Source organism: Mobula hypostoma, chromosome 6, assembly GCF_963921235.1.
Source record: "Mobula hypostoma chromosome 6, sMobHyp1.1, whole genome shotgun sequence".
In the NCBI taxonomy this organism is placed as follows: domain Eukaryota; kingdom Metazoa; phylum Chordata; class Chondrichthyes; order Myliobatiformes; family Myliobatidae; genus Mobula; species Mobula hypostoma.
Genome location: NC_086102.1, coordinates 167664575 through 167689447, shown reverse-complemented (window position 1 = coordinate 167689447; position 24873 = coordinate 167664575). Strand labels below are relative to the sequence as shown.

Sequence of the window (24873 nt, the reverse complement as noted above, 5' to 3'; positions counted from 1 at the left end):
TCTCTATCAAGTTACTGCTTGTACTTCTCTGCAAAGCGAAAAAGCCTAGTTTACTCGAACTATGCTCATAAGACATGCTTTCTAATCTAGGCATCATTCTGATAACTGTCCTCTATACCCTCTCCAAAGCTTCAACATCCTTCCTATAATGAGGTGACTGGAACTGAACACAATACTGGAAGTGTGTTTTAACCAAGGTTTTATAGAGCTATGCTACCTTGTGCTCTTGAACTCAATCCCCCGACTCATGAAGGCCAACACACCATATGCCTTCTTCACCACCCTATCAACTTATGCAGATGTGAACCCTAAAATACCTCTTTTCCTCAGCAGTATTAATCCTGCTATTAACCATGTGCTTTGCCTTTAATTTGATCTTCGAAAATGAATCATTTCACGTTTTTCTGGGTTGAACTCTTCTGCCTCTTCTCAGTCCAGCTCTGCATCCTATTAATTTCCTGTTGTAACCCTCAGCAACCTTCTGCACTATCCACAACACCAACTGTCACTTCATCTGCAAACTTACTAACCCACACTTTTCCATTTCCTCATCCAGGTCATTTATAAAAATCACAAAGAGCAGAAGTCCCAGAACAGATCCCTATGGAACACCACTGGCCACCAACCTCCAGGCAGAATATGTATCATCTACTACCACTCTCTGCCTTCTGTGGGCAAGTCATTTCTGAATTATGCCACCAAGTTTCCTCAACTTTCTAAATGAGCCTACCATGGGGGACCTTGTCAAATGCCTTAATAAAATCTAAATGCACCACATCTACTGCTCTGTCTTCGATATGTTTTGTTACTTCCTCAAAGAATTCTATCAGACTCATGAAGAACAACCTGCCCCTCACAAAGCCCTCTTGACTATTCCTAATCAGACTATGCTTCTCTAATTGCTTGAAAATTCTGTCTCCAAAATTGTTTTCCAATGCCACCACTGAAATAAGACTCACTGGCTTGTAATTCCCAAGGTTATCCCTTATTACCTTTCTTAAACAAAAGAATAACACTTACCACCATGAAATCTGCTGGGGCTGCTCCAGTAGCCAGTGAGCACAAAGATAATCACCAATGGCATGCTCTTTCCTTAGTAACCAGGGGTATACCGGGACATTAGAGGATTCAATGATTATGGGAAAGCACTAGAAAATGGTGAAAGGTATCTTGGGGAAGTGCACGGCAGAAATGTGGCAATTGTTCAGGGAACATTTGCGTGGCATTCTGCATAGATGTGCTCCATTGAGGCTGGAAAAGGATGGCAGGGTAATGTTTCGCTGAACACCTACACTCTATCCGCCAGAGAAAGCAGGATCTCCCAGTGGCCACACATTTTAATTCCACGCCCCATTCCCATTCTGATATGTCTATCCATGGCCTCCTCTACTGTAAAGATGAAGCAACACTCAGGTTAGAGGAACAACACCTTATATTTCGTCTGGGTAGCCTCCAACCTGATGGCATGAACACTGACTTCTCTTACTTCCGTGAATGCCCCACCTCCCCCTCGTACGCCATCCGTTATTGCCCATCCCCTGGGCTTCCCCACTCCCCCTTTCTTTCTCCCTCAGCCTCCTGTCCCATGATCTTCTCATATCCCTTTTGCCAATCACCTGTCCAGCTCTTGGCTCCATCCCTCCCCCTCCTGTCTTCTCCTATCATTTTGGATCTCTCCCTCCCCCTCCCACTTTCAAATCTCTTACTAGCTCTTCTTTCAGTTAGTCCTGACGAAGGGTCTCGGCCTGAAACGTCGACTGTACCTGTTCCTGTAGATGCTGCCTGGCCTGCTGCATTCACCAGCAACTTGTGTGTGTTGCTTGAAATTCTAGCATCTGCAGATTTCCTCGTGTTTGCGTTTTTGAACACAGCATTTGCTGGAGATGTGGGGGGGGGGAGCGGGGCGAGGGAAGAGAACTTTGAAAAATTGAAAAATACCCAGCATATCAAGGGACATCTGTGGACGAAAGAAAACTGGCCAATTTAGACATAATTGTTGAATTCATTATTGAATCCTGGGTGCTGCAACAGCATACCTGAGATAATGATTCTTAAGTTTATTCTGGGCTTGATTGGCTATAATGGAGGTGTCTGAAGAAGAACAACATTGCTAACTAAAACCTCCTAAGTAAATTGCAGAAATCAAACTTCAGGAGTTGTGTTTGAGCAATGTCAACAGCTTCCATAACCAGCGCCACGTTTGCCCAGTATTTAAAAATATAATTAAAATGCGGATTGCAAATTTAGAGCGAGTCCAAATAAGTTGAGTCTGATCATGTTAGATCAATATGGCTGAAAAGATGATGGGTCTAACCTGAGAATATATTTATGCATTTATTAAAGGTTGAAAATTGAACCGCATGATTCTCTTGTGCAGCAACTTATGATCGAAGCACAGGGAAGAATTGAAAGGTAAATAAAGAAAATTTTGTTCTATAAATTATAATTTTAGTAGGTTTTAACAACTTATTTTTAGATTTTATATTCTAATGACTTGTAGTTAAATGGTCTTGTAGATTTTCCAGTTGAAAACTGTTTAGCATTTTTATATTTTTATATAAACATATCTGAAGTTCAGTGTATTATTAATTATACCAATATCCATGTATGTAATAACATTCTAACATTAAAGTATTAATACATAATTTAGTTAATGTGACCAGTAATCTCAAGTTTTTAGTTTCTTGTATTCAAAACAATGCTTAACTTGAGGTAACACACATCAAAGTTGCTGGTGAACGCAGCAGGCCAGGCAGCATCTATAGGAAGAGGCGCAGTCGACGTTTCAGGCCGAGACCCTTCGTCAGGACTAACTGAAGGAAGAGTGAGTAAGGGATTTGAAAGGGGGAGGGGGAGATGCAAAATGATAGGAGAAGACAGGAGGGGGAGGGATAGAGCCGAGAGCTGGACAGGTGATAGGCAGAAGGGGATACGAGAGGATCATGGGACAGGAGGTCCGGGAAGAAAGACGGGGGGGGGGGGTGGTGACCCAGAGGATGGGCAAGAGGTATATTCAGAGGGACAGAGGGAGAAAAAGGAGAGTGAGAGAAAGAATGTGTGCATAAAAAAGAGTAACAGATGGGGTACGAGGGGGAGGTGGGGCCTAGCGGAAGTTAGAGAAGTCAATGTTCATGCCATCAGGTTGGAGGCTACCCATACGGAATATAAGGTGTTGTTCCTCCAACCTGAGTGTGGCTTCATCTTTACAGTAGAGGAGGCCGTGGATAGACATGTCAGAATGGGAATGGGATGTGGAATTAAAATGTGTGGCCACTGGGAGATCCTGCTTTCTCTGGCGGACAGAGCGTAGATGTTCAGCAAAGCGGTCTCCCAGTCTGCGTCGGGTCTCACCAATATATAAAAGGCCACATCGGGAGCACCGGACGCAGTATATCACCCCAGTCGACTCACAGGTGAAGTGATGCCTCACCTGGAAGGACTGTTTGGGGCCCTGAATGGTGGTAAGGGAGGAAGTGTAAGGGCATGTGTAGCACTTGTTCCGCTTACACGGATAAGTGCCAGGAGGGAGATCAGTGGGGAGGGATGGGGGGGACGAATGGACAAGGGAGTTGTGTAGGGAGCGATCCCTGCGGAATGCAGAGAGAGGGGGGGAGGGAAAGATATGCTTAGTGGTGGGATCCCGTTGGAGGTGGCGGAAGTTACGGAGAATAATATGTTGGACCTGGAGGCTGGTGGGGTGGTAGGTGAGGACCAGGGGAACCCTATTCCTAGTGGGGTGGTGGGAGGATGGAGTGAGAGCAGATGTACGTGAAATAGGGGAGATGCGTTTAAGAGCAGAGTTGATAGTGGAGGAAGGGAAGCCCCTTTCTTTAAAAAATGAAGACATCTCCCTCGTCCTAGAATGAAAAGCCTCATCCTGAGAGCAGATGCGGCGGAGACGGAGGAATTGCGAGAAGGGGATGGCGTTTTTGCAAGAGACAGGGTGAGAAGAGGAATAGTCCAGATAGCTGTGAGAGTCAGTAGGCTTATAGTAGACATCAGTGGATAAGCTGTCTCCAGAGACAGAGACAGAAAGATCTAGAAAGGGGAGGGAGGTGTCGGAAATGGACCAGGTAAACTTGAGGGCAGGGTGAAAGTTGGAGGCCAAGTTAATAAAGTCAACAAGTTCTGCATGCGTGCAGGAAGCAGCGCCAATGCAGTCGTCGATGTAGCGAAGGAAAAGTGGGAGACAGATACCAGAATAGGCACGGAACATAGATTGTTCCACAAACCCAACAAAAAGGCAGGCATAGCTAGGACCCATACGGGTGCCCATAGCTACACCTTTAGTTTGGAGGAAATGGGAGGAGCAAAAGGAGAAATTATTAAGAGTAAGGACTAATTCTGCTAGACGGAGCAGAGTGGTGGTAGAGGGGAACTGATTAGGTCTGGAATCCAAAAAGAAGCGTAGGGCTTTGAGACCTTCCTGATGGGGGATGGAAGTATATAGGGACTGGACATCCATGGTGAAAATAAAGCGGTGGGGGCCAGGGAACTTAAAATCATCGAAAAGTTTAAGAGCGTGAGAAGTGTCACGAACATAGGTCGGAAGGGATTGAACAAGGGGTGATTAACTTGAGGTAATAGTTACCATATGAGGGACACTGTGCATAAAATAGATCTCCATCAAATACAATCTCATAAAAGATCTGAATTATCTCATTTAATCATCTTTGCCTTTGAGCTGCTGTTAGATTGAGTTGGACATTGATTAAACTATAAGGTTCAGTCCACCAATGACATAACATGTATTGTGTTTTACAACAAAACACAGAATTAAATGTTTTACTGTAAGTTACTCCTTTTTTTTCAAAACTGGTGTTACAATTAGCAAAGCAGTATAAAAGCTCAGTATTTATTTAATGTTACTGTTGTTGTCATCATCGATTTAACTGGATTCTGAAAACAAACACTTATTCACACTTATTCCTCATTCACACATGGGCCCTGTCATCACACTGTTCTGAAGTCTGAACAGAGAAATGCCATTTTTATACAGAACGGACTTGCACTATCACAATACTGATGTTAAAAGTCAATAGAAATTACAAGTTAACAACTGATGATATTTTGAAGTTAGTAAAATGATTGTCCCTTAGTCTGTGTGTGTGCCATTTGTACCATTCAATAAAATCCTTATCTTGCAAAAGAGGAATAGCGAGGTAGTGTCAAACTCAGAGGATTGGAAAACTGCAAATGTCACTTCACTCTTCAAGAAGAGAAGAAGGCAGAAATATTGTAGGCCAGTTAGCCTGATCTCAGTGGTTGGGAAGATGCTAAGGATGTGGTTTTTGGGTACTCGGAGGCGCATGGTAAAATAGGCCAAAGTCGGTATGGTTTCCTTGAGGGAAAATCTTCTCTGATAAATCTGTTAGAATTCTTTGAGGAAATAACAAGCAGGATAGACAAAGGAGAATCAGTGGATGTTGTGTTCTTGGATTTTCACCAAGATAAGGTGCCGCATGTGAGGCTGCTTAACAATATAAGAGCCCTTGTTATTACAGGAATGATGCCAGCATGGATAGAGTATTGGCTGATTGTTAGGAACCAAAGAGTGGGAATAAAGGGAACTTTTTCTTTTTGGCTGCTGGTGATTAGTTCTTTTTACATTGTATGTCAATGATTTGGACAGATTAGGAGAATATGCAAAGAAATGGCAAATGGAATAGAGTGTCATGAAGTGTATGGTCGTGCATTTTGTAGAAGGAATAAAAGCATAGACTATTTTCTAAATGGGGAGAAAATTCAAAAATCCAATGTGCAAAGGGAGTAGAGAGTCATCGTGCATAATATGGTTATATATGGTTTCGCTTCCTCGTTGCCATCTGAGATTTTGCCAGCAACAGCGGTGTCATTGGTAAATTTCTCAATAGTGTTTGAGTTGGGCCTAGCCACACAGTCATGAGTGTAGAGAAAGTAGTACTTCCAAAGGTCTAAACATGCATCCTTGAGGTACGCCTGTGTTGACTGTCAGCAAGGAATAGATGTTATTGCTGTGCCCTATACAATTTCAATAAGACTACTCTGCTTCTGTAATTGAATGCTTTTGTTATAATGATGAAAATGTAATTTGCCTGCTTCATTGGTTGCTGTGTCTACATGTTGGCCTTATAAGCCAATTCCCTTTGAACAGCAACACAACCTGATCTCTCACTATTTCACAAATACTTTGCTTTTGTGTTACAGTCACCAATATAGATGACATCACTTTTTTCACATTTTATTCCATCTGGCATTTCATTGTTTACCCATATCCCTTTGAAGCTTCCTTACAAGCTTCTCTACTTAAAATCCCGCCTAGTTCAGTATCATCAGCAAATCTGAAAACTGAATATGAGTCTCTTCAGAAAAATCATTAATATAGGTTGTAAACAGCTAGGGCCCAGGATCCCACTGGTAACCATCTCCAAAACTGAGAATGGTCTATTTATTTTCACTCTTCGCTTTCTGTTTAATAACCAATTCTCTTTTCATGTCAATATATTCATAATGATTTATATAGTACCTTTCATACATAAAATGTAAGTGCAAAGTGCTTTACATAGATTGTAAAAATAAGTCAATATAGTCATTAAAAATCATAAGTAAAGACAAACATTATATAGAATAAAATGTAATTGAATATACCAAATTTTATAAATATAATAAACATCAACAGACACTAAGTAATCTTACAAGTAGGCCAAATTTAAAAAGTAGGTTTTTAAGAAGTATTTTGTAATGTTCCACAGTACCAGCCTGGCGTATCTCAGTCCGTAGAGTATTCCAGATTTTTGATGCATAAGAGCACAGGGCTAAATCACCAAGCTCGAGGAACACTAAGTATACCAGTATTCGTTGATGTAAGGAGTCTAAATACATGGAAGAGCTGAATCATTCCTAGCCTTACATACGATTAGAGTATTTAAAAGTTGAACCCAAAGGACATAGACAGTCAGTGTAATGATGCCAAAACTGGTGTGAAATGTGCTCAGGTTTTCTTTCTTTGGTTAAGATTCTTGCTGCAGCATTTTGAACAAGCGGCACACGATTCATACCTTTCTTATTAACCCCTGTTCTGTGCATTCTAACTTATTTATCAGTGTCCAATGCGGAGTTTATCAGAAACTTGCCACAAGTCCAAAAGAGTACAGCATCCATTAGTTCCTTCTATCCTCCTGTCTACTAGTCACATCTCCAAGGGGTTCTAGTAAATTAGTAAATGATTGCATTACTCATTATAGATTTCAGCATTTTGCTTACTGCTTTCCCATGGAAAAGCCTAGTTTTTTTGGTATTCTCCAGCATTAGACTGGAACATCAACACATTTATATTCTGTCATACGCAGTTGATATGATGCCGGAGACCCTGATTGATTTTATTGGGTTTCCAACTCTGCAGATTAGAATATAGTGGAACGAGAAGCTTTCTTTTGTTATGTTGCTGTATTTTAATGTTTATAATTATTCATAAGTGCTTATGTTCTTTATTAAATTTATTAGTTCTAATTTTTTAAATGATTTATTTTTTCAAATGTTTATTCTAGTTTTTAATATTTCAAATATTTCACATCTTTGGTAGACGAAGTTCCAATCCTAGGTTAGCCTTCCGACAAAGCCTGTCAGATGTCCTCTGACTGGATATGAACTTCCTCCACGTTCAAATGAGATTACATGCAAAATGGAAAATATATTGCAGATTATAATCAATAATCTTGGATTAAATTTACAAATACATTGTAGGACATTTAAGTCCTGTTCCCTTGTTTCTGCAAACATATAACCACCAGTTTTATGGAGCTTTTACAGTAATCATAGATTGACTAAATTAGATAAAGTGATTCTGTACTTTAAATTGAATCTGCCTTTGGATTACCAGGAAAATTTATTGGTTGAAAGGCAGACCCACTAGACATCATGCCAATTGTCAAAATTCATCATCTGGCCCATTATGGATATATAGTTTGAAAAAGATCTATGCAACTTATAGAAACATAGAAAATAGGTGCAGGAGTAGGCCATTCGGCCCTTCGAGCCTGCACCGCCATTCGGTATGATCATGGCTGATCATCCAACTCAGAACCCTGTACCAGCCTTCCCTCCATACCCCCTGATCCCTTTAGCCACAAGTGCCATATCTAACTCCCTCTTAAATATAGCCAATGAACTGGCCTCAACTGTTTCCTGTGGCAGAGAATTCCACAGATTCACCACTCTCTGTGTGAAGAAGTTTTTCCTCATCTCCGTCCTAAAAGGCTTCCCCTTTATCCTCAGACTGTGGCCCCTCGTTCTGGACTTCCCCAACATGGGGAACAATCTTCCTGCATCTAGCCTGTCCAATCCCTTTAGGATTTTATACGTTTCAATAAGATCCCCCCTCAATCTTCTAAATTCCAACGAGTATAAGCCTAGTCGATCCAGTCTTTCCTCATATGAAAGTCCTGCCATCCCAGGAATCAATCTGGTGAACCTTCTTTGTACTCCCTCTATGGCAAGAATGTCTTTCCTCAGATTAGGGGACCAAAACTGCACACAATACTACAGGTGTGGTCTCACCAAGGCCTTGTACAACTGCAGTAGTACCTCCCTGCTCCTGTACTCGAATCCTCTTGCTGTAAATGCCAGCATACCATTCGCCTTTTTCACTGCCTGCTGTACCTGCATGCCCACTTTCAATGACTGGTGTATAATGACACCCAGGTCTCATTGCACCTCCCCTTTTCCTAATCGGCCACCATTCAGATAATAATCTGTTTTCCTATTTTTGCCACCAAAGTGGATAACCTCACACTTATCCACATTAAATTGCATCTGCCATGAATTTGCCCACTCACCTAACCTATCCAAGTCACCCTGCATCCTCTTAGCATCCTCCTCACAGCTAACACTGCCGCCCAGCTTCGTGTCATCCGTAAACTTGGAGATGCTGCATTTAATTCCCTCGACTAAGTCATTAATATATATTGTAAACAACTGGGGTCCCAGCACTGAGCCCTGCGGTACCCCACTAGTCACTGCCCGCCATTCTGAAAAAATCCCGTTTATTTCCACTCTTTGCTTCCTGTCTGCCAACCAATTCTCTATCCACATCAATACCTTACCCCCAATACCGTGTGCTTTAAGTTTGCACACTAATCTCTTGTGTGGGACCTTGTCAAAAGCCTTTTGAAAATCCAAATATACCACATCCACTGGTTCTCCCCTATCCACTCTACTAGTTACATCCTCAAAAAATTCTATGAGATTCGTCAGACATGAATTTCCTTTCATAAGTCCATGCTGACTTTGTCCAATGATTTCACCGCTTTCCAAATGTGCTGTTATGACATCTTTGATAACTGACTCTAGCATTTTCCCCACCACCGATGTTAGGCTAACCGGTCTATAATTCCCCGATTTCTCTCTCCCTCCTTTTTTAAAAAGTGGGGTTACATTAGCCACCCTCTAATCCTCAGGAACTAGTCCAGAATCTAAAGAGTTTTGAAAAATTATCACTAATGCATCCACTATTTCTTGGGCTACTTCATTAAGTATTCTGGGATGCAGACCATCTGGCCCTAGGGATTTATCTGCCTTTAATCCCTTCAATTTACCTAACACCACTTCCCTACTAACATGTATTTCCCTCAGTTCCTCCATCTCACTGGACCCTCTGTCCCCTACTATTTCTGGAAGATTATTTATGTCCTCCTTAGTGAAGACAGAATCAAAGTAGTTATTCAATTGGTCTGCCATGTCCTTGCTCCCCATAATCAATTCACCTGTTTCTGTCTGTAGGGGACCTACATTTGTCTTAACCAATCTTTTTCTTTTCACATATCTATAAAAGCTTTTACAGTCAGTTTTTATGTTCCCTGCCAGTTTTCTCTCATAATCTTTTTTCCCTTTCCTAATTAAGCTCTTTGTCCTCCTCTGCTGAACTCTGAATTTCTCCCAGTCCTCAGGTGAGCCACTTTTTCTGGGTAATTTGTATGCTTCTTCTTTGGAATTGATACTATCCCTAATTTCTCTTGTCAGCCACGGGTGCACTACCTTCCCTGATTTATTCTTTTGCTAAACTGGGATGAACAATTGTTGTAGTTCATCTATGCGATCTTTAAATGCTTGCCATTGCATATCCACCGTCAACCCTTTAAGTGTCATTTGCCAGTCTATCTTAGCTAATTCACGTCTCATACCTTCAAAGTTACCCTTCTTTAAGTTCAGAACCTTTGTTTCTGAATTAACTATGTCACTCTCCATCTTAATGAAGAATTCCACCATATTATGGTCACTCTTACCCAAGGGGCCTGTCATGACAAGATTGCTAATTAACCCTTCCTCATTGCTCAATACCCAGTCTAGAGTAGCCTGCTCTCTGGTTGGTTCCTCGACATGTTGGTTCAAAAAACTATCCCGCATACATTCCAAGAAATCCTCTTCCTCAGCACCCTTACCAATTTGGTTCACCCAATCTATATGTAGATTGAAGTCATCCATTATAACTGCTGTTCCTTTATTGCACGCATTTCTAATTTCCTGTTTAATACCATCCCCAACCTCACTACTATTGTTAGGTGGCCTGTACACAACTCCCACCAGCGTTATCCTACCAAATTGCTGAGAAAGTGGAGGAAGGATGCGTAAGGAAACGGGAACATCTCTGTCATGATAACCTAGACCTGCTATGTGGGTATGTTATAGGGGATCGTCGGTTAATAGTGTTAATGGGATCAAAGAAAGGAAGATAAAGTTACAAACTAGGTTGTGAAACAGACTGAGCAAGGAAAAACCGTAAAAAAAAAACTTTTTCCCTCCATTAGTGAAGCCTTATCCACTGGACATGTCCCTGCAGTCCTATATTTCACAACTTCTGTCTTCTGTTAGTATTCTCACTCTCTAAGTACCCCCCAAATAATTGCTTTTCTTCATGTTCTCTCTAACTGTCATCATTAACCCTTCAGTTGGGGGACCTCTGCAACTTGTCTCCTCAACAACTGTGACCTCAGCCTTTCAGAGGTATTGCCTATATCCTGCCAATCATTACCCACTTCTGATGATGGTCTTTGACCCCAAATGTTAACACAGTTTTTCTTCTTGTTAATGCTGTTTGACTTGCTGAGTGTTTCCACCATTTCCTATTTTAATTTCAAATTTTCAGTTTTTGATTTTTATTCAGTGATGAGTGGTATCAACAATGGCTAGGTGTTTGCACTTTTGTTTCTGAGTCAAATAATTTTGGGTTCAAGTTTTACTTTGGAGTTTTAAGAAGCATAACCATTGTGAACATAGAAAAATCAGAGCAGGGTTAAGTAACTTGGCGCCTCAGGGCTTGGCCTGCTATTCAATAAGGTCATGGTTGAACTGCCTCATAGCTCACTTCCTCTTTTGTGCCTGCTCCCTTAGTTTACTGATGTATCAAAAGATTGAGACCAAGGTTCATAAAAACAGGGCCCTGGTGTGTTCGTAAGGAGTGCAAGAATGGCGGCCCTGCTGAGTTCCCAAGGAACATAAAAACTGGACCCTGGTGACTGTGTAAGGAATGTAAGAATGAGACTCTGGTGGACTTGTAAGGAGCACAAGAGCAACATTTCAGTGACCTTTTTAGGAGCACAGGGACAGAGCTCTAGTGAGTTTGTAAGGAAAGTGGGAATGGAGCCCTTGAGAGTTCATAGGGAACTTGGGAGTAGCTTTATGAAGCATGTGGGAATGGAATCAGTGAGTTTAAAGAGAGCATGGGAAATGGGCTTCTAAAAATTTTAAAGGATTGTAGGAAACAGTGTTTGGTGAGCCAGATATTGATTCATTAGGACTTGTGTACAACAGTACAGGGTTCCCCCGCCATCCGAAGGTAGAGCGTTCCTATGAAACGGTTCGTAAGCCGAAATGTCGTAAAGCGAAGAAGCAATTACCATTTATTTATACGGGAAAATTTTGTGAGCGTTCGCAGACCCAAAAATAACCTACCAAATCATGCCAAATAAGACATAAAACCTAAAATAACAGTAACACATAGTAAAAGCAGGAATGATATGATAAATACATTATCATTACTGCACTGCTCTCCGTAGCAAAAATCTCATGCAAGTGCCGTCGGCAGAAGATCTCACGCAAGCGTTGTTGGCAAAAACACGGCGCAAGCGCTCTCCAATAACCTTTAAACTATGAAGCTGCCAAATCATACCAAATAACACGTAAAAATAAACAGCCGATATAACGTAGAAATAAGGTATGTACAGTGTAGTATCACTTACTGGAATTGGGAAGACAGCGCAGAGCACACTGATGATAGTGTGTTAGACTGAGTCGTCGCAGGTTGGGTGGTGCAGTGGCCCCCACCCTCCAGGCCACCGACAGATACATTGCCGCGAGGCATGCAGGGGTCCAGCGGTAGCCAGGAGGCACACAACACATCTTTAAGAAAAAAGCCGAAATAAACATGCTAATTAATTAGGTGCTGCCCGGCACGTAATAGTCAGCCCAGATCAGTGCCGATTGCCGATTGCATCGCCTTTGATCTGGGCCGACATATACGTGTGGGGCAGCACCTAATTAATTAGCATGTTTATTTCGGCCTTTTTCTTAAAGATGTGCTGTGTGCCTCCCGGCTACTGCTGCATTCTCCGCGAATCGGTACAGTATCTGTCCGCGGCCTGGGTGTTGAGGTGGTGGGACACTAGGGTGTCCTCTCGTCATCTGTTTCCATTAGAGCAGGCAGCTCATCTTCTCCTATGACTGCCTGCCTCGATGTCAAAGGTCGAGGTTCATCGTCTGCTGTGGCTGATGTGGAAGGCTTGCTTGACTGCTGAGCCTCGTGCATTTTTCTATCATACAGTTCTTTGTAAGGACTCAGACCATCTTGCAAATATCCCCTGAACCTACATACCCTTTCAAAATTAAAGTCGTACTTTATCATTGCAGCGAAAATCTCACATAGATGCTTCACTTTTGCTACTGCATTCGGTTTCGATTGTTATCCTTTCCTCTTCCAATTGCATCAGCTCTTCATCTATCAGTTCTTGGTCATGGGATGCCAAAACCTCTTCAACATCATCTTCGTCAGCTTCCACAAGCCAAACTCACTTAGTTCACCACGATCGAAAAGCTTAATTATGTCTAGTTTTACACTAAGTGTAACACCCTTACGAGCTCTTTCAGGCTTTTCCGACACCATAGAACTCATCTTGAAACGACTGCTCACAGGCATGTTTTTAAGCAATGCCAGCGAGAAAACCGTTCCGAATCCGGGAAGAGCGGCTGCTTGGGGCGCGCGCTGCCTTTTATCACGCGCTGATTTTTTTTAATTGCGCGCTGCTTTTTTTTAGTAACAGTGAACACACCTTCTGAAAGCGAAAACAGGGTACTAATGTAGGTCTTTCGTAACAGTGAGGTTTCGTAAAGCAAACGTTCGAAAAGCGGGGAACACCTGTATAGTAAATTGTTTTAGTTTTGCGGTATGCACCATGTTTCAATAAGATCACATTATTCTAACCTCCAAATGTATATATTGCATTTATTTAGCCACTCATGATACAACAACCCTGTTACACTTTAGTGAATCATTGAAGGACTGCAGCATTGCTGCATTTTTTGATAAAGCATTAAACCGAGGCTTGGAAAACAAAATAGCAGTAACAATTTAACCCAGGCATTGTCAGGAAATTGAAGCTTACTCATTTTGAAGAGTAATACATTAGTACCCACTTAACCTGCTAAATTTAACAATTGGGTTTAAGATTTTGGTTTCCCATCTGCTAAACATTTAATATTCAAAACAGCTTTCTTCTTAGGCAGTCCATCAAAATAGTAGATAACTTGTAATTGAGCTATAGCACAAATAATACCATTGCAACTGAAAATGTCAATTTAAAATCTCTCTCTGTTTAAGCACCTTTCTTGAATCATTTTCCCAAAATGTTGAAAATGGTAAGAAAGTATTTATGATTATGGTAGCTTTTCTGGGAATAGAGTTTGACATACAGGTCAAAAAAAATTTTCTTGTCTTTAGAATATGTTATCATTATTTTCCTATCCTCAGCAGTAATAGACTATTTTAATATTTTTGATTTGTTATTAGAAACATGATTCTTAACTAAATTTGATGGAATTCTATTATTACAACCATGGCTAATGTGCCAACGCAGCTTATTGTAAAATGATGTAGGAATTTATGCTTAATTGCATTGTGTTTGTGTTTTAAGAGAAATAGATACATCTTTGGGCTTAAATACAGTAAAACTCCAAAAATTCCCTGTCTAAACTATTCAGAATTTCCAAATGGTTCAGCATCTAGTTCACCAGGTAATGTTTGCTGTGTATCCTTATCTGTTGCCAGGTCCTGTATTTATGAGCTATTTTCTAACTCACTGGGGCTCTACTTTGTGCACTCTTTTGCACATATGCAGAAAGGTGACGGAAAAAAGCCAGTAACATCATGAAGGATGCTGCCCACCCTGTATTAATATTTGTGTTTTTTATTATTGTTTTCTTTATCTTGTGTTTTTTTTGTCCTGCATTGGATCTGGAGTAAATTAAATCTTGCAAAAGACTAGCTTTATTGGGAGTTTTCTTATAATACTATGGGGAAAAAATGAAACATTAAAATAAACAAGTGAATTAAGATTATTATTAGGCTATCAATAACATCGGTAACCTGGAAGATCAGTTAGTCCACTATCACCGTCCCAGGCATGCCAAATCATCGGAGCTGGCATGTAAAGGGCACTGAAAAACTACAAGAAGCTAATATTAAGAGGATTGTTTATTTCAGGAAATCAAATTGGTTTGCTAGGTTAATTTCTCTCTGTACTATAACGCTTTAGACATCTTTGTGTGTGGTGTCATTGAGCCATAGTGTCAAAGAGACATGAGCATGGAAAGAGGCCTTTTGATCCACCATGACTACTCTGGCCATCAGCCACTCATTTATACTACCCCGTTTCTTTTATACTTCCCACATTCTTATCAATTCCACTTCCACTTCCCCTCCCCCTCAAGATTCCACCACACACCACACAGGCATGCAGGTTGGTAGGTTAATTGGCCTTTGAAAATTGCCCCAAATTTGTTGATGTGGGAGGAAACTGTAGTACGCAGAGGAAGCCCGTACTTCTGAGCTGGAGAGGTGGAGAAGTCTAAGCTAGAAGGGAGATGGCTTGGTTTAATGTCTTATCCAATAAGCCAGGGGTAGCATTTTTTCTCTGGTATACCAGGGTGTCAGTCTGGAGTACAGAGACACCTCTGAGGGAGGGGATGTCTACTTTTACTTCAGGCAGGAGTAGCACCAGTTGAACCTACAGCAACTAGTAGGCATGAAAGGGGAAAGAAAATGGAGAAATTATCATTGATTTCACTGCAGGAAAAGAGAGAGTGAGCATGAAAGTTGTACAATTGAAATTTGTGTTTCTTCTGGAGAGAGAATGAAGGCTAACCAGTACTGGAGTCATTAAATATCACTTAAATAGCACAACCAAAATCTCACTTTCCAAGAAAGTAATAAGAAAAGCAGAGAGAAAGAGTCATATTTCTGTAATGGGACCTGCCCGTCTTCTATTAGGTTTTTCAAATTCCATGCAGGGCTTACAAAACTCCACCAGATGCACTGTTAGATAGATTAATGAGGCTTTGGAATTATTGAAATAATATTTCAAGGGTCTTGCTGAATTGCTTGGTGAGATTAAGTTACATCACAGCAAATTTGATTGGAAAGAAACTGTATTGCATTCGGTAGACATCCATTCTCAATGTTGATGTCGTTGCTGTATTGGAACAAAATGCGGTAAGCTGAGAAAAGAAAAAGTCTTTGGCCTCATTAAGATTGTGGTGAAATGTGACCATGCTTGCTCGAAATCCATTAACTCAATTTTGTTAAGGAAGTCTTAAATCTGAGACTTGTATATTTAACACCTGCTCTGTTATAAACTGGCATTTACAAATTTCAATCAACCTTTTTATGTCAAGTGCTTCCTAAGTTCATTTCTGAAATACTTGGTACTAACTTTTAGATTAGATTCCCTTGTTCGACAGAAGTGATGTTTCTTTGTCTATCTTCATTTCCCAATTATCTGTGAAAATATTAGACAAATTATTCCTTAGCCTTGTATATTCCAGGAATTATAGCAGTTGATAATAATACATCAATTCCAAAAGATAATTTCTCCTCTCATTTAACCTTTTGGAGTCGAGGTATTATTCTGCTCAATCCACATTGCAGTCTTCTCCTGGTCAAATATTTGTTCTCGAGTGCGAAACACAATACTCAAGGCTTGTATTATATGAGAATTGTAAAAAGAATTTTATTCCTTGCACTTCATCCCAGAGAGATAAGTGCCAATATTTTATGAGTCCTTTAAATTGTTTTTTTTATGAAAGTATTTATCTTTGATACAGTTTAACTCGATTACTCTGTCAGTTCATTTTATGGTAACTAGACCCAAAAGGGGAAGTGCAATACTTCATATTAACTAAATAAGATATTTACACCACAATAAGAATATTGTTTAAAGCAGGGATTCCCACCCATTTTTATGCCAATGACCATTAACCGAGGGGTCTATGGACCCCAGACTGGGAACCCCTGGTTTTAGGTAACAGTATTATTTTTGATAAAATGCCACATAAAATGGTACTGTTCAACGTAGGGACTCATGGGGTTGGAAGTATCATGTTCTATGTACTGAGTAGGCAACAGGCAAAAAAAAAAATCAAGTAGAGATAAATGGACTATTTTAAAGTCAGTAAGCTGTTACAAATGGGATCCCTCTGCATTAGTGCTGGGGAGTTGGCCATTTACAATTTTTATTTATTATTTCAATGAAAGGACCAAGTGTAATATATCCAAGAGGGCCTATAATATAAAGCTGGGTGGGAAAATATGCTTTGTAGAGAAATCAAGTTGTTTCAAAAGGTTTCACATTGCCCTGTATAACTAGCACAGATACTGATAGATTGTTAAATGTTAAGGAGATCCAGTGATGTGGGGTTTATGTACAGAAGTGATGTAAGAGTAAAAAATCTGCTGTGATCTTGTTAAATGAAAGCAGGCAAATGGGTTGAATGGCTTCCATTCTTGATGCTCTTGTAAGTGGGCAAAAAGATGACAGATTGTGTATAATGAGGAAAAATGTGAAATTAGCCTCTTCATCACCCTAATATTGATTGGCACCTGATTAGTTCCAAGGGTTTGGACGGGGCAGAGTTTGTAAAGTGTGTCCAGGATGGATTCCTGTCAGAGTATGTTCACAGGCCGACTAGGGGGAATGCCATACTAGATCTAGTACTAGGTAATGAACTGGGTCAGGTCACAGATCTCTCAGTGGGTGAGCATCTGGGGGACAGTGACCACCACTTCCTGGCCTTCAGCATTATCATGGAAAAGGAAAGAATCAGAGAGGACAGGAAAATTTTTAATTGGCGAAGGGCAAATGATGAGACTGTAAGGCTAGAACTTGTGGGTATGAATTGGGATGATGTACTATGGTCATGTGGTTGATGTTTAGAGATCTCTTGCAGGATGTTAGGGATAAATTTGTCCCGATGAGGAAGATAAAGAATGGTAAAGTGAAGGAACCATTTGTGACAAGTGAGGTGGAAAATCTAGTCAGGTGGAAGAAGGCAGCATACATGAGGTTTAGGAAGCAAGGATCAGATGGGTCTATTGAGGAATATAGGGTAGCAAGAAAGGAGCTTAAGAAGGGGCTGAGGAGAGCAAGAAGGGGGCATGAGAAGGCTTTGGCGAGTAGGGTAAAGGAAAACCCCAAGGCATTCTTCAGTTATGTGAAGAACAAAAGGATGACAGGAGTGAAGGTAGGACTGATTAGAGATAAAGGTGGGAAGATGTGCCTGGAGGCTGTGGAAGTGAGTGAGGTCCTCAATGAATACTTCTCTTCGGTATTCATCAATGAGAGGGAACTTGATGACGGTGAGGACAATATGAGTGAGGTTGATGTTCTGGAGCATGTTGATATTAAGGGAGAGGAGGTGTTGGAGTTGTTAAAATACATTAGGATGGATAAGTCCCTGGGCCCTGATGGAATATTCCCCAGGCTGCTCCATGAGGTGTGGGAAGAGATTGCTGAACCTCAAGCTAGGATCTTTATGTCCTCATTGTCTATGGGAATGGTACCGGAGGTTTGGAGGGAGGCGAATGTTGTCCCCTTGTTCAAAAAAGGTAGTAGGGATAGTCCGGGTAGTTATAGACCAGTGAGCCTTACGTCTGTGGTAGGAAAGCTGTTGGAAAAGATTCTTAAAGATAGGATCTCTGGGCATTTAGAGAATCATGGTCTGATCAGGGATAATCAGCATGGCTTTGTGAAGGGCAGATCGTGTCTAACAAGCCTGATAGAATTCTTTGAGGAGGTGACCAGGCATATAGATGAGGGTAATGCAGTGGATGTGATTTACATGGATTTTAGTAAGGCATTTGACAAGGTTCCACACGGTAGGCTTATTCAGAAAGTCAGAAGGCATGTGATCCAGGGAAGTTTGGCCAGGTGGATTCAGAATTGGCTTGCCTGCAGAAGGCAGAGGGTCGTGGTGGAGGGAGTACATTCAGATTGGAGGGTTATGACTAGTGGTGTCCCACAAGGATCGGTTGTGGGACCTTGACTTTTCGTGATTCTTATTAACGACCTAGATGTGGGGGTAAAAGGGTGGGTTGGCAAGTTTGCAGACAACACAAAGGTTGGTGGTGTTGTAGATAGTGTAGAGGATTGTCAAAGATTGCAGAGACATTGGTAGGATGCAGAAGTGGGCTAAGAAGTGGCAGATGGAGTTCAACCCGGAGAAGTGTGAGGTGGTATACTTTGGAAGGACAAACTCCAAGGCAGAGTACAAATTAAATGTCAGGATACTTGGTAGTGTGGAGGAGCAGAGGGATCTGGGGGTACATGTCCACAGATCCCTGAAAGTTGCCTCACAGGTAGATAGAGTAGTTAAGAAAGCTTATGGGGTGTTAGCTTTCATAAGTCGAGGGATAGAGTTTAAGAGTCATGAGGTAATGATGCAGCTCTGTAAAACTCTGGTTAGGCCACACTTGGAGTACTGTGTCCAGTTCTGGTCGCCTTACTATAGGAAGGATGTGGAAGCATTGGAAAGGGTACAGAGGAGATTTACCAGGATGCTGCCTGGTTTAGAGAGTATGGATGATGATCAGAGATTAAGGGAGCTTGGGCTTTACTCTTTGGAGAGAAGGAGGATGAGAGGAGACATGATAGAAGTATACAAGATATTAAGAGGAATAGATAGAGTCGATAGCCAGCGCCTCTTCCCCAGGGCACTGCTGCTCAATACAAGGGGACATGGCTTTAAGATAAGGGGTGTGAAGTTCAAGGGGGATATTGGAGGAAGGTTTTTTACTCAGGGAGTGGTTGGTGAGTGGAATACACTGCCTGAGTCAGTGGTGGAGTCAGATACACTAGTGAAATTTAAGAGACTACTAGACAGGTATATGGAGGAATTTAAGGTCGGGGGTTATATGGGAGACAGGGTTTGAGGGTTGGCGCAACGATGTGGGCCGAAGGGCCTGTACTGTGCTGTACTATTCTATGTTCTATGTTCTTTCAGGAAGAATAGAAAAACAGGTTGAAAGATGTGAAAATATTAAATGTTGATGTTCAGAGTTCTGGATGCACTTGTACAAGAAGCAAAACTAGTATACAGAAAATAATTAAGAGAGCAACTATAATATTAACCTTTATTGTAGTGAAGATCAAGTACACGAGTAAGGAAGTCTAGCTGCAACTGCACTTTGAGAACTGTGCACTCGTTTGGTCTGTTTACTTACTGAAGGCAATACTTGCCTCCTAGAGACTGCATTACGAGTTCAATAGATTAATTTCTGGGATGAAGCAATTATATTATGAGGAACGATTAAGCAAAATATCTACTATAGATGATCTAATGGAAAGATGCAAGACCCTGATTTGGCTACATAGGGGAAATGCGGTGAGTATGGATTCTCTGGTGGAGTCAAAAACTTGAGAGGCAGAATCTCAGGATAAGTCTCCATGTTGACCACTTAACATGGAAATGAAGATAAATTTCTTCTCTCTGAAGGTTATGACTCTTTGGATTGTTTTACCTAAGGAGCTGTCATTTAATGTATTCAAGTCAAAAAGAGATTCTTGGACTGCAGGAGAATTATAGACTCTGGTGATCAGACAGGAAGAAGTAGTTGAGGTCAAAGATCTGACTTTACATTGCCATAGGGATTCACATGGATGTTGCCTACTCTAACTATTTCTTATGTTCTTTGAAGATTATGATTAATTATGCTGTTTTTCTCATAACAGATTTCAAATGGCAGTGTTATCCAAGTTTGCTGTCTGCCTGACAGATCAGCATTTATATCATAGTATATTAATGGGAGAAATTGCTGATATTGTTAGCAGGAAATTGGAATCCATTCATGATGTGAGGTAAGTGTGAGTAGGCGTGTATGCCAGTTGTTTATTCTTATAGTAGCAGCATTTTGTGTCAGTAATTCCATATTGGTTACAGGTTTTCTTACTTGGATTTCAAAGTAATTCATTGAAGTGCTTTGGAATGTTTGGAGGAACACATTCCAGATATAAAGGAATTTTTAAAAAATGATGGATTGGTTCATTAATTTCTTTATTTTAAAAAATTAAAGTAACATCAGCATATCAACAGCGATTATGTTTCATTAGGAGTTTGAGGAGACTTGGTATGTCACCAAAGAATCTCACAAATTTCTACAGATGTATCACGGGGAACGTGCTAACTGATTGCATCATCGCCTGGTATGGAGGGGCCACTGCCCAGGATCAGGAAAAAACTACAGTAAGTTGCTTAGCCAACTCCATTAGCATCAGGTTTAATATCACCAGCATATGCCGTGAAATTTGGTAACTTTGCGGCTGCAGTACGATGCAATACATGATAAAAATAGAAGAGTAAGAAAACTGAATTACAGTAAGTTGTGTGTGTGTATATATGTGTTTGTGTATATAAATATATATATATGTGGCTATGTTAAAATAAATAATAAAATAGTGAGGAACACATTCGAGATATAAATGTTCGTGGGTTCAATGTCCATTTAGAAATCGAATGGCAGAGGTGGAGAAGCTGTTCCTGAATTGCTGAATGTGTACTTTCAGGCTTCTGTACCTCCTTTCGTATGATAACAATGGAAGAGGGCATGCCCCGGGTGGTGGGGGTCCTCAATGATGGACGCCACCTTCCTGAGGCACCATTCCTTGAAGATGTTTTGAAGACTGTGGAGGCTAGTACCTGTGATGGAGCTGACTATTTTTACAACTTTCTGCAACTTTCTTCCATCCTGTGTAGTAGAACCCCACCCCCATGCCATGTAGTGATGCAGCCCGTCAGAATGCTATCCATGGTACATGTGTAGAAATTTTCAAGAGTTTCTAGCCTCCCCAGCATCGAGGATATCTTTAAATGACAATGTCTCAAAAAGGCAACGTCCACCACTAAGGACCCCCTTCATCCAGGACGTGTCCTCTTCTCATTGCTACCATCAAGGAAGCTGTACAGTGCCAGAAGAGACCACTGAACCTCTTAGGAACAGCTTCTTCCCCATCTATACCAGATTTTTGAATGGACAATGAACCCATGTATAGCAACTCACTAATTTTTTTTCTTTTTTGCATTTTTGCACGACTTTTAGTTAATTTAAATTTATTTATAGGTGTGTATGTAGTATTGTAATTTATAGTTTTATTATGTATTGCAATGTGCTGTTGCCACAAAGCAACATATTTTACAGTGTATCCCAATGATATTAAATCTGATTCTGAAGTACAGAGAAACTAATCAAAAAACTTAATATAATGTTAACAATTATTGTTTAGTGACCAATGATACCAAGATTTAAAAAAAAGGATCTCGTGCATTTCCGGCATATATGATGAATATACTTTTCTCGAGCTTCCAGCCTTTAACAGATATTGATTAGAGCCAACGCTTCGATGACAATCTGCCATCTTCTTCAAGGGTGATGCCTGGGCACGTCTAGTCTGGTGGTCTTTGTACCCTTGTAGTCTATCCCTCCTAATTGGTTAGTCCTCATCCAATCAGGTTTCTGCTTTCTGTCCTTATTTACAATCGAATTCCAGTTCTTACTTGGAGTGAGACCTTCGTCTTTGTTAAAATTCTTAAGACATGCCCAGGCATCATCCCTGAAGAAGATTAGAGTTTGTCATAGAAACGTCAGTTATAATCAATACCTCTACCCAAGCCCGAGAAGAGTATTCGTCAATACCAAGATAGTTATGAAAACACATAACTATATAAAGAGACCTAGACAGGTTAAGGTTAGGCCGTGAGATGATCTGTGGTGGGGTTATCTCACAGCCCCACCAGAAGCCCTGGCTGAATACAGAGGTGCACTCCTGCTGAATGTCCAGTACACTGTCTGGAGACCAAACAGCTCTCAGAGCAGCCAGGACAAAACTCATCTTGGGCATCAAGAGGGCAAAGATTGCCTACGTACAATAAAAATTCAGAGACACCTGTCTGATAACAATCCCTAGCATATGTGGCATTACTGACTATGCAAGGAAAAACAGCATTGACTATATCAGTGGCTCCTCCCTCCCTGATGCTCTGAATAACTTTTCTTTCTTTCTTTCTTTTTAAATCTTTTTATTGAGTAAGTATACAAAAAAGGTAAGCCATATAAACATTAATACAATGTTAAAGTATAATAAAATTCCAAAAGATAACAATACCAAAAAGAAAATACTACAAACAATGTAATTTAAGCATAAGAAACCAAGATAACATAATAGTATACTAGATTTTATATATATCAATGGAAAAAAAAAGAAAAAAAAACCCCAAAAAAAAAACCCACCGTGCAACTAACTAAAAGCAAAGCAAAGCAATGGGCTAACTTGAAACCAAACAGAGTTAAACTTAAAATCACGTCCTCAATCCCGACCTCCATTAAAACAGTGAAGAAAAAACAAGAAGGGTAAATATTACATTAAATGAAAATATCGAATAAAAGGTCCCCAAATCTGTTCAAATTTAAATGAAGAATCATAAAGGTTACTTCTAATTTTCTCCAGATTCAAACATAAAATCGTCTGAGAAAACCAAAAAAAGGTAGTTGGAGCATTAAGCTCTTTCCAATGTTGTAAAATACATCTTTTCGCCATTAAAGTAAGAAATGCAATCATTCTACGGGCTGAAGGGGAAAGATTACTAGAAATTTTAGGTAGTCCAAAGATAGCAGTAATAGGGTGAGGAGAGATATCTATATTTAATACCTTAGAAATAATATTGAAAATATCTCTCCAAAAAGTTTCCAAAGTAGGGCAAGACCAAAACATATGAGTTAAAGAGGCTATCTGCCCCGAACATCTATCACAGAAAGGATTAATATGCGAGTAAAAACGCGCTAACTTATCTTTGGACATATGTGCTCTATGAACCACTTTAAATTGAATTAGGGAATGTTTAGCACAAATAGAGGAAGTATTAACTAATTGTAAAATCTGCCCCCAATCATCCACAGAAATGGTAAGCCCCAATTCCTGTTCCCAATCTACCCTAATCTTATCAAATGGAGCTTTCCTAAGTTTCATAATAATATTATAAATCATAGCCGATGCACCTTTCTGACATGGATTAAGGTTAATTATCGAATCTAAAATATATATAGGAGGAAGCATTGGAAAGGAAGTAAGTATAGTACTTAGGAAATTTCTAACTTGTAAATATCTAAAAAAATGTATTCTTGATAAGTTATATTTATTAGATAATTGTTCAAAAGACATAAGGGAACCATCTAAAAATAAATCCAAAAACCGTAAAATACCCTTAGTCTTCCAAGTTTGAAAAGCGCGATCCGTAAAAGAGGGAGGAAAAAATATGTTACCTAAAATAGGAATCGCTAACCCGAATTGATTAAGATCAAAAAATTTTCTGAATTGAAACCAAATGCGCAAAGCATATTTAACTATCGGGTTAGAGACCTGCTTAAGACGTTTCGAATCAAAAGGAAGAGAGGAACCTAAAATAGAACCAAGTGTATAACCCTGAACAGATTGTAATTCCAATGCTACCCATTTAGGAATAAATAGTATGTCCCGGTCAAGTAACCAAAATTTCATATGTCGAATATTAATAGCCCAATAATAAAATCTAAAGTTAGGTAATGCTAAACCTCCATCTCTCTTAGCTTTCTGTAAATGTATTTTACCCAGTCTCGGATTCTTGTTCTGCCAAATAAATGAAGAAATTTTAGAGTCAACTTTATCAAAAAAAGATTTAGGAACGAAAATTGGTAATGCCTGAAACACATATAAAAATTTTGGCAAAAAAAACATCTTAACTGCATTAATACGACCAATCAAAGTTAAATATAAGGGAAACCATTTAGATGAAAGTTGAGTAATATGGTCTATTAATGGTAAAAAGTTAGTCTTAAATAAATCTTTATGTTTACAAGTAATTTTAATCCCAAGATATGAAAAGTAATTATTAATCAATTTAAATGGAAATTTATAATATAAGGGAAGATGTTTATTAATCGGAAAAAGTTCACTCTTACTAAGATTTAATTTATAACCTGAGAAAAGACCAAATTGTGCTAATAACTCTAAAACAGCAGGAATGGATCTCTCAGGATTAGAAATATATAAAAGTAAATCATCAGCATAGAGTGATAATTTATGGGACTTTAATCCCCGAGTTATCCCAGTAATATTTAAAGATTCTCGAATAGCAATTGCAAGAGGTTCTAATGCAATATCAAATAATAGGGGACTAAGAGGACAGCCTTGTCGAGTACCACGAAAGAGAGGAAAAAAAGGTGAGTTTAAGGAGTTAGTACGAACCGAGGCTACAGGGGAGTAATATAACAGTTTAATCCAGGATATAAATTTCAAGCTAAAATTAAACATTTCAAGCACCTTAAAT

General features: G+C 39.9%; 1 protein-coding gene across 3 annotated transcripts in view; it reads left to right on the top strand.

Moving 5' to 3' along the window:
- The window catches only part of fastkd1 (FAST kinase domains 1), a 76942-nt gene that overhangs the window by 13349 nt on the left and 38720 nt on the right, over positions 1-24873 (top strand). For all 3 annotated transcript variants that reach the window (XM_063052187.1, XM_063052188.1, XM_063052189.1), the window contains 2 exons: positions 2344-2412; positions 20250-20375. In XM_063052187.1, the coding sequence (XP_062908257.1) occupies positions 2344-2412; positions 20250-20375 (195 nt within the window). The remainder of the gene's footprint in view (positions 1-2343; positions 2413-20249; positions 20376-24873) is intronic.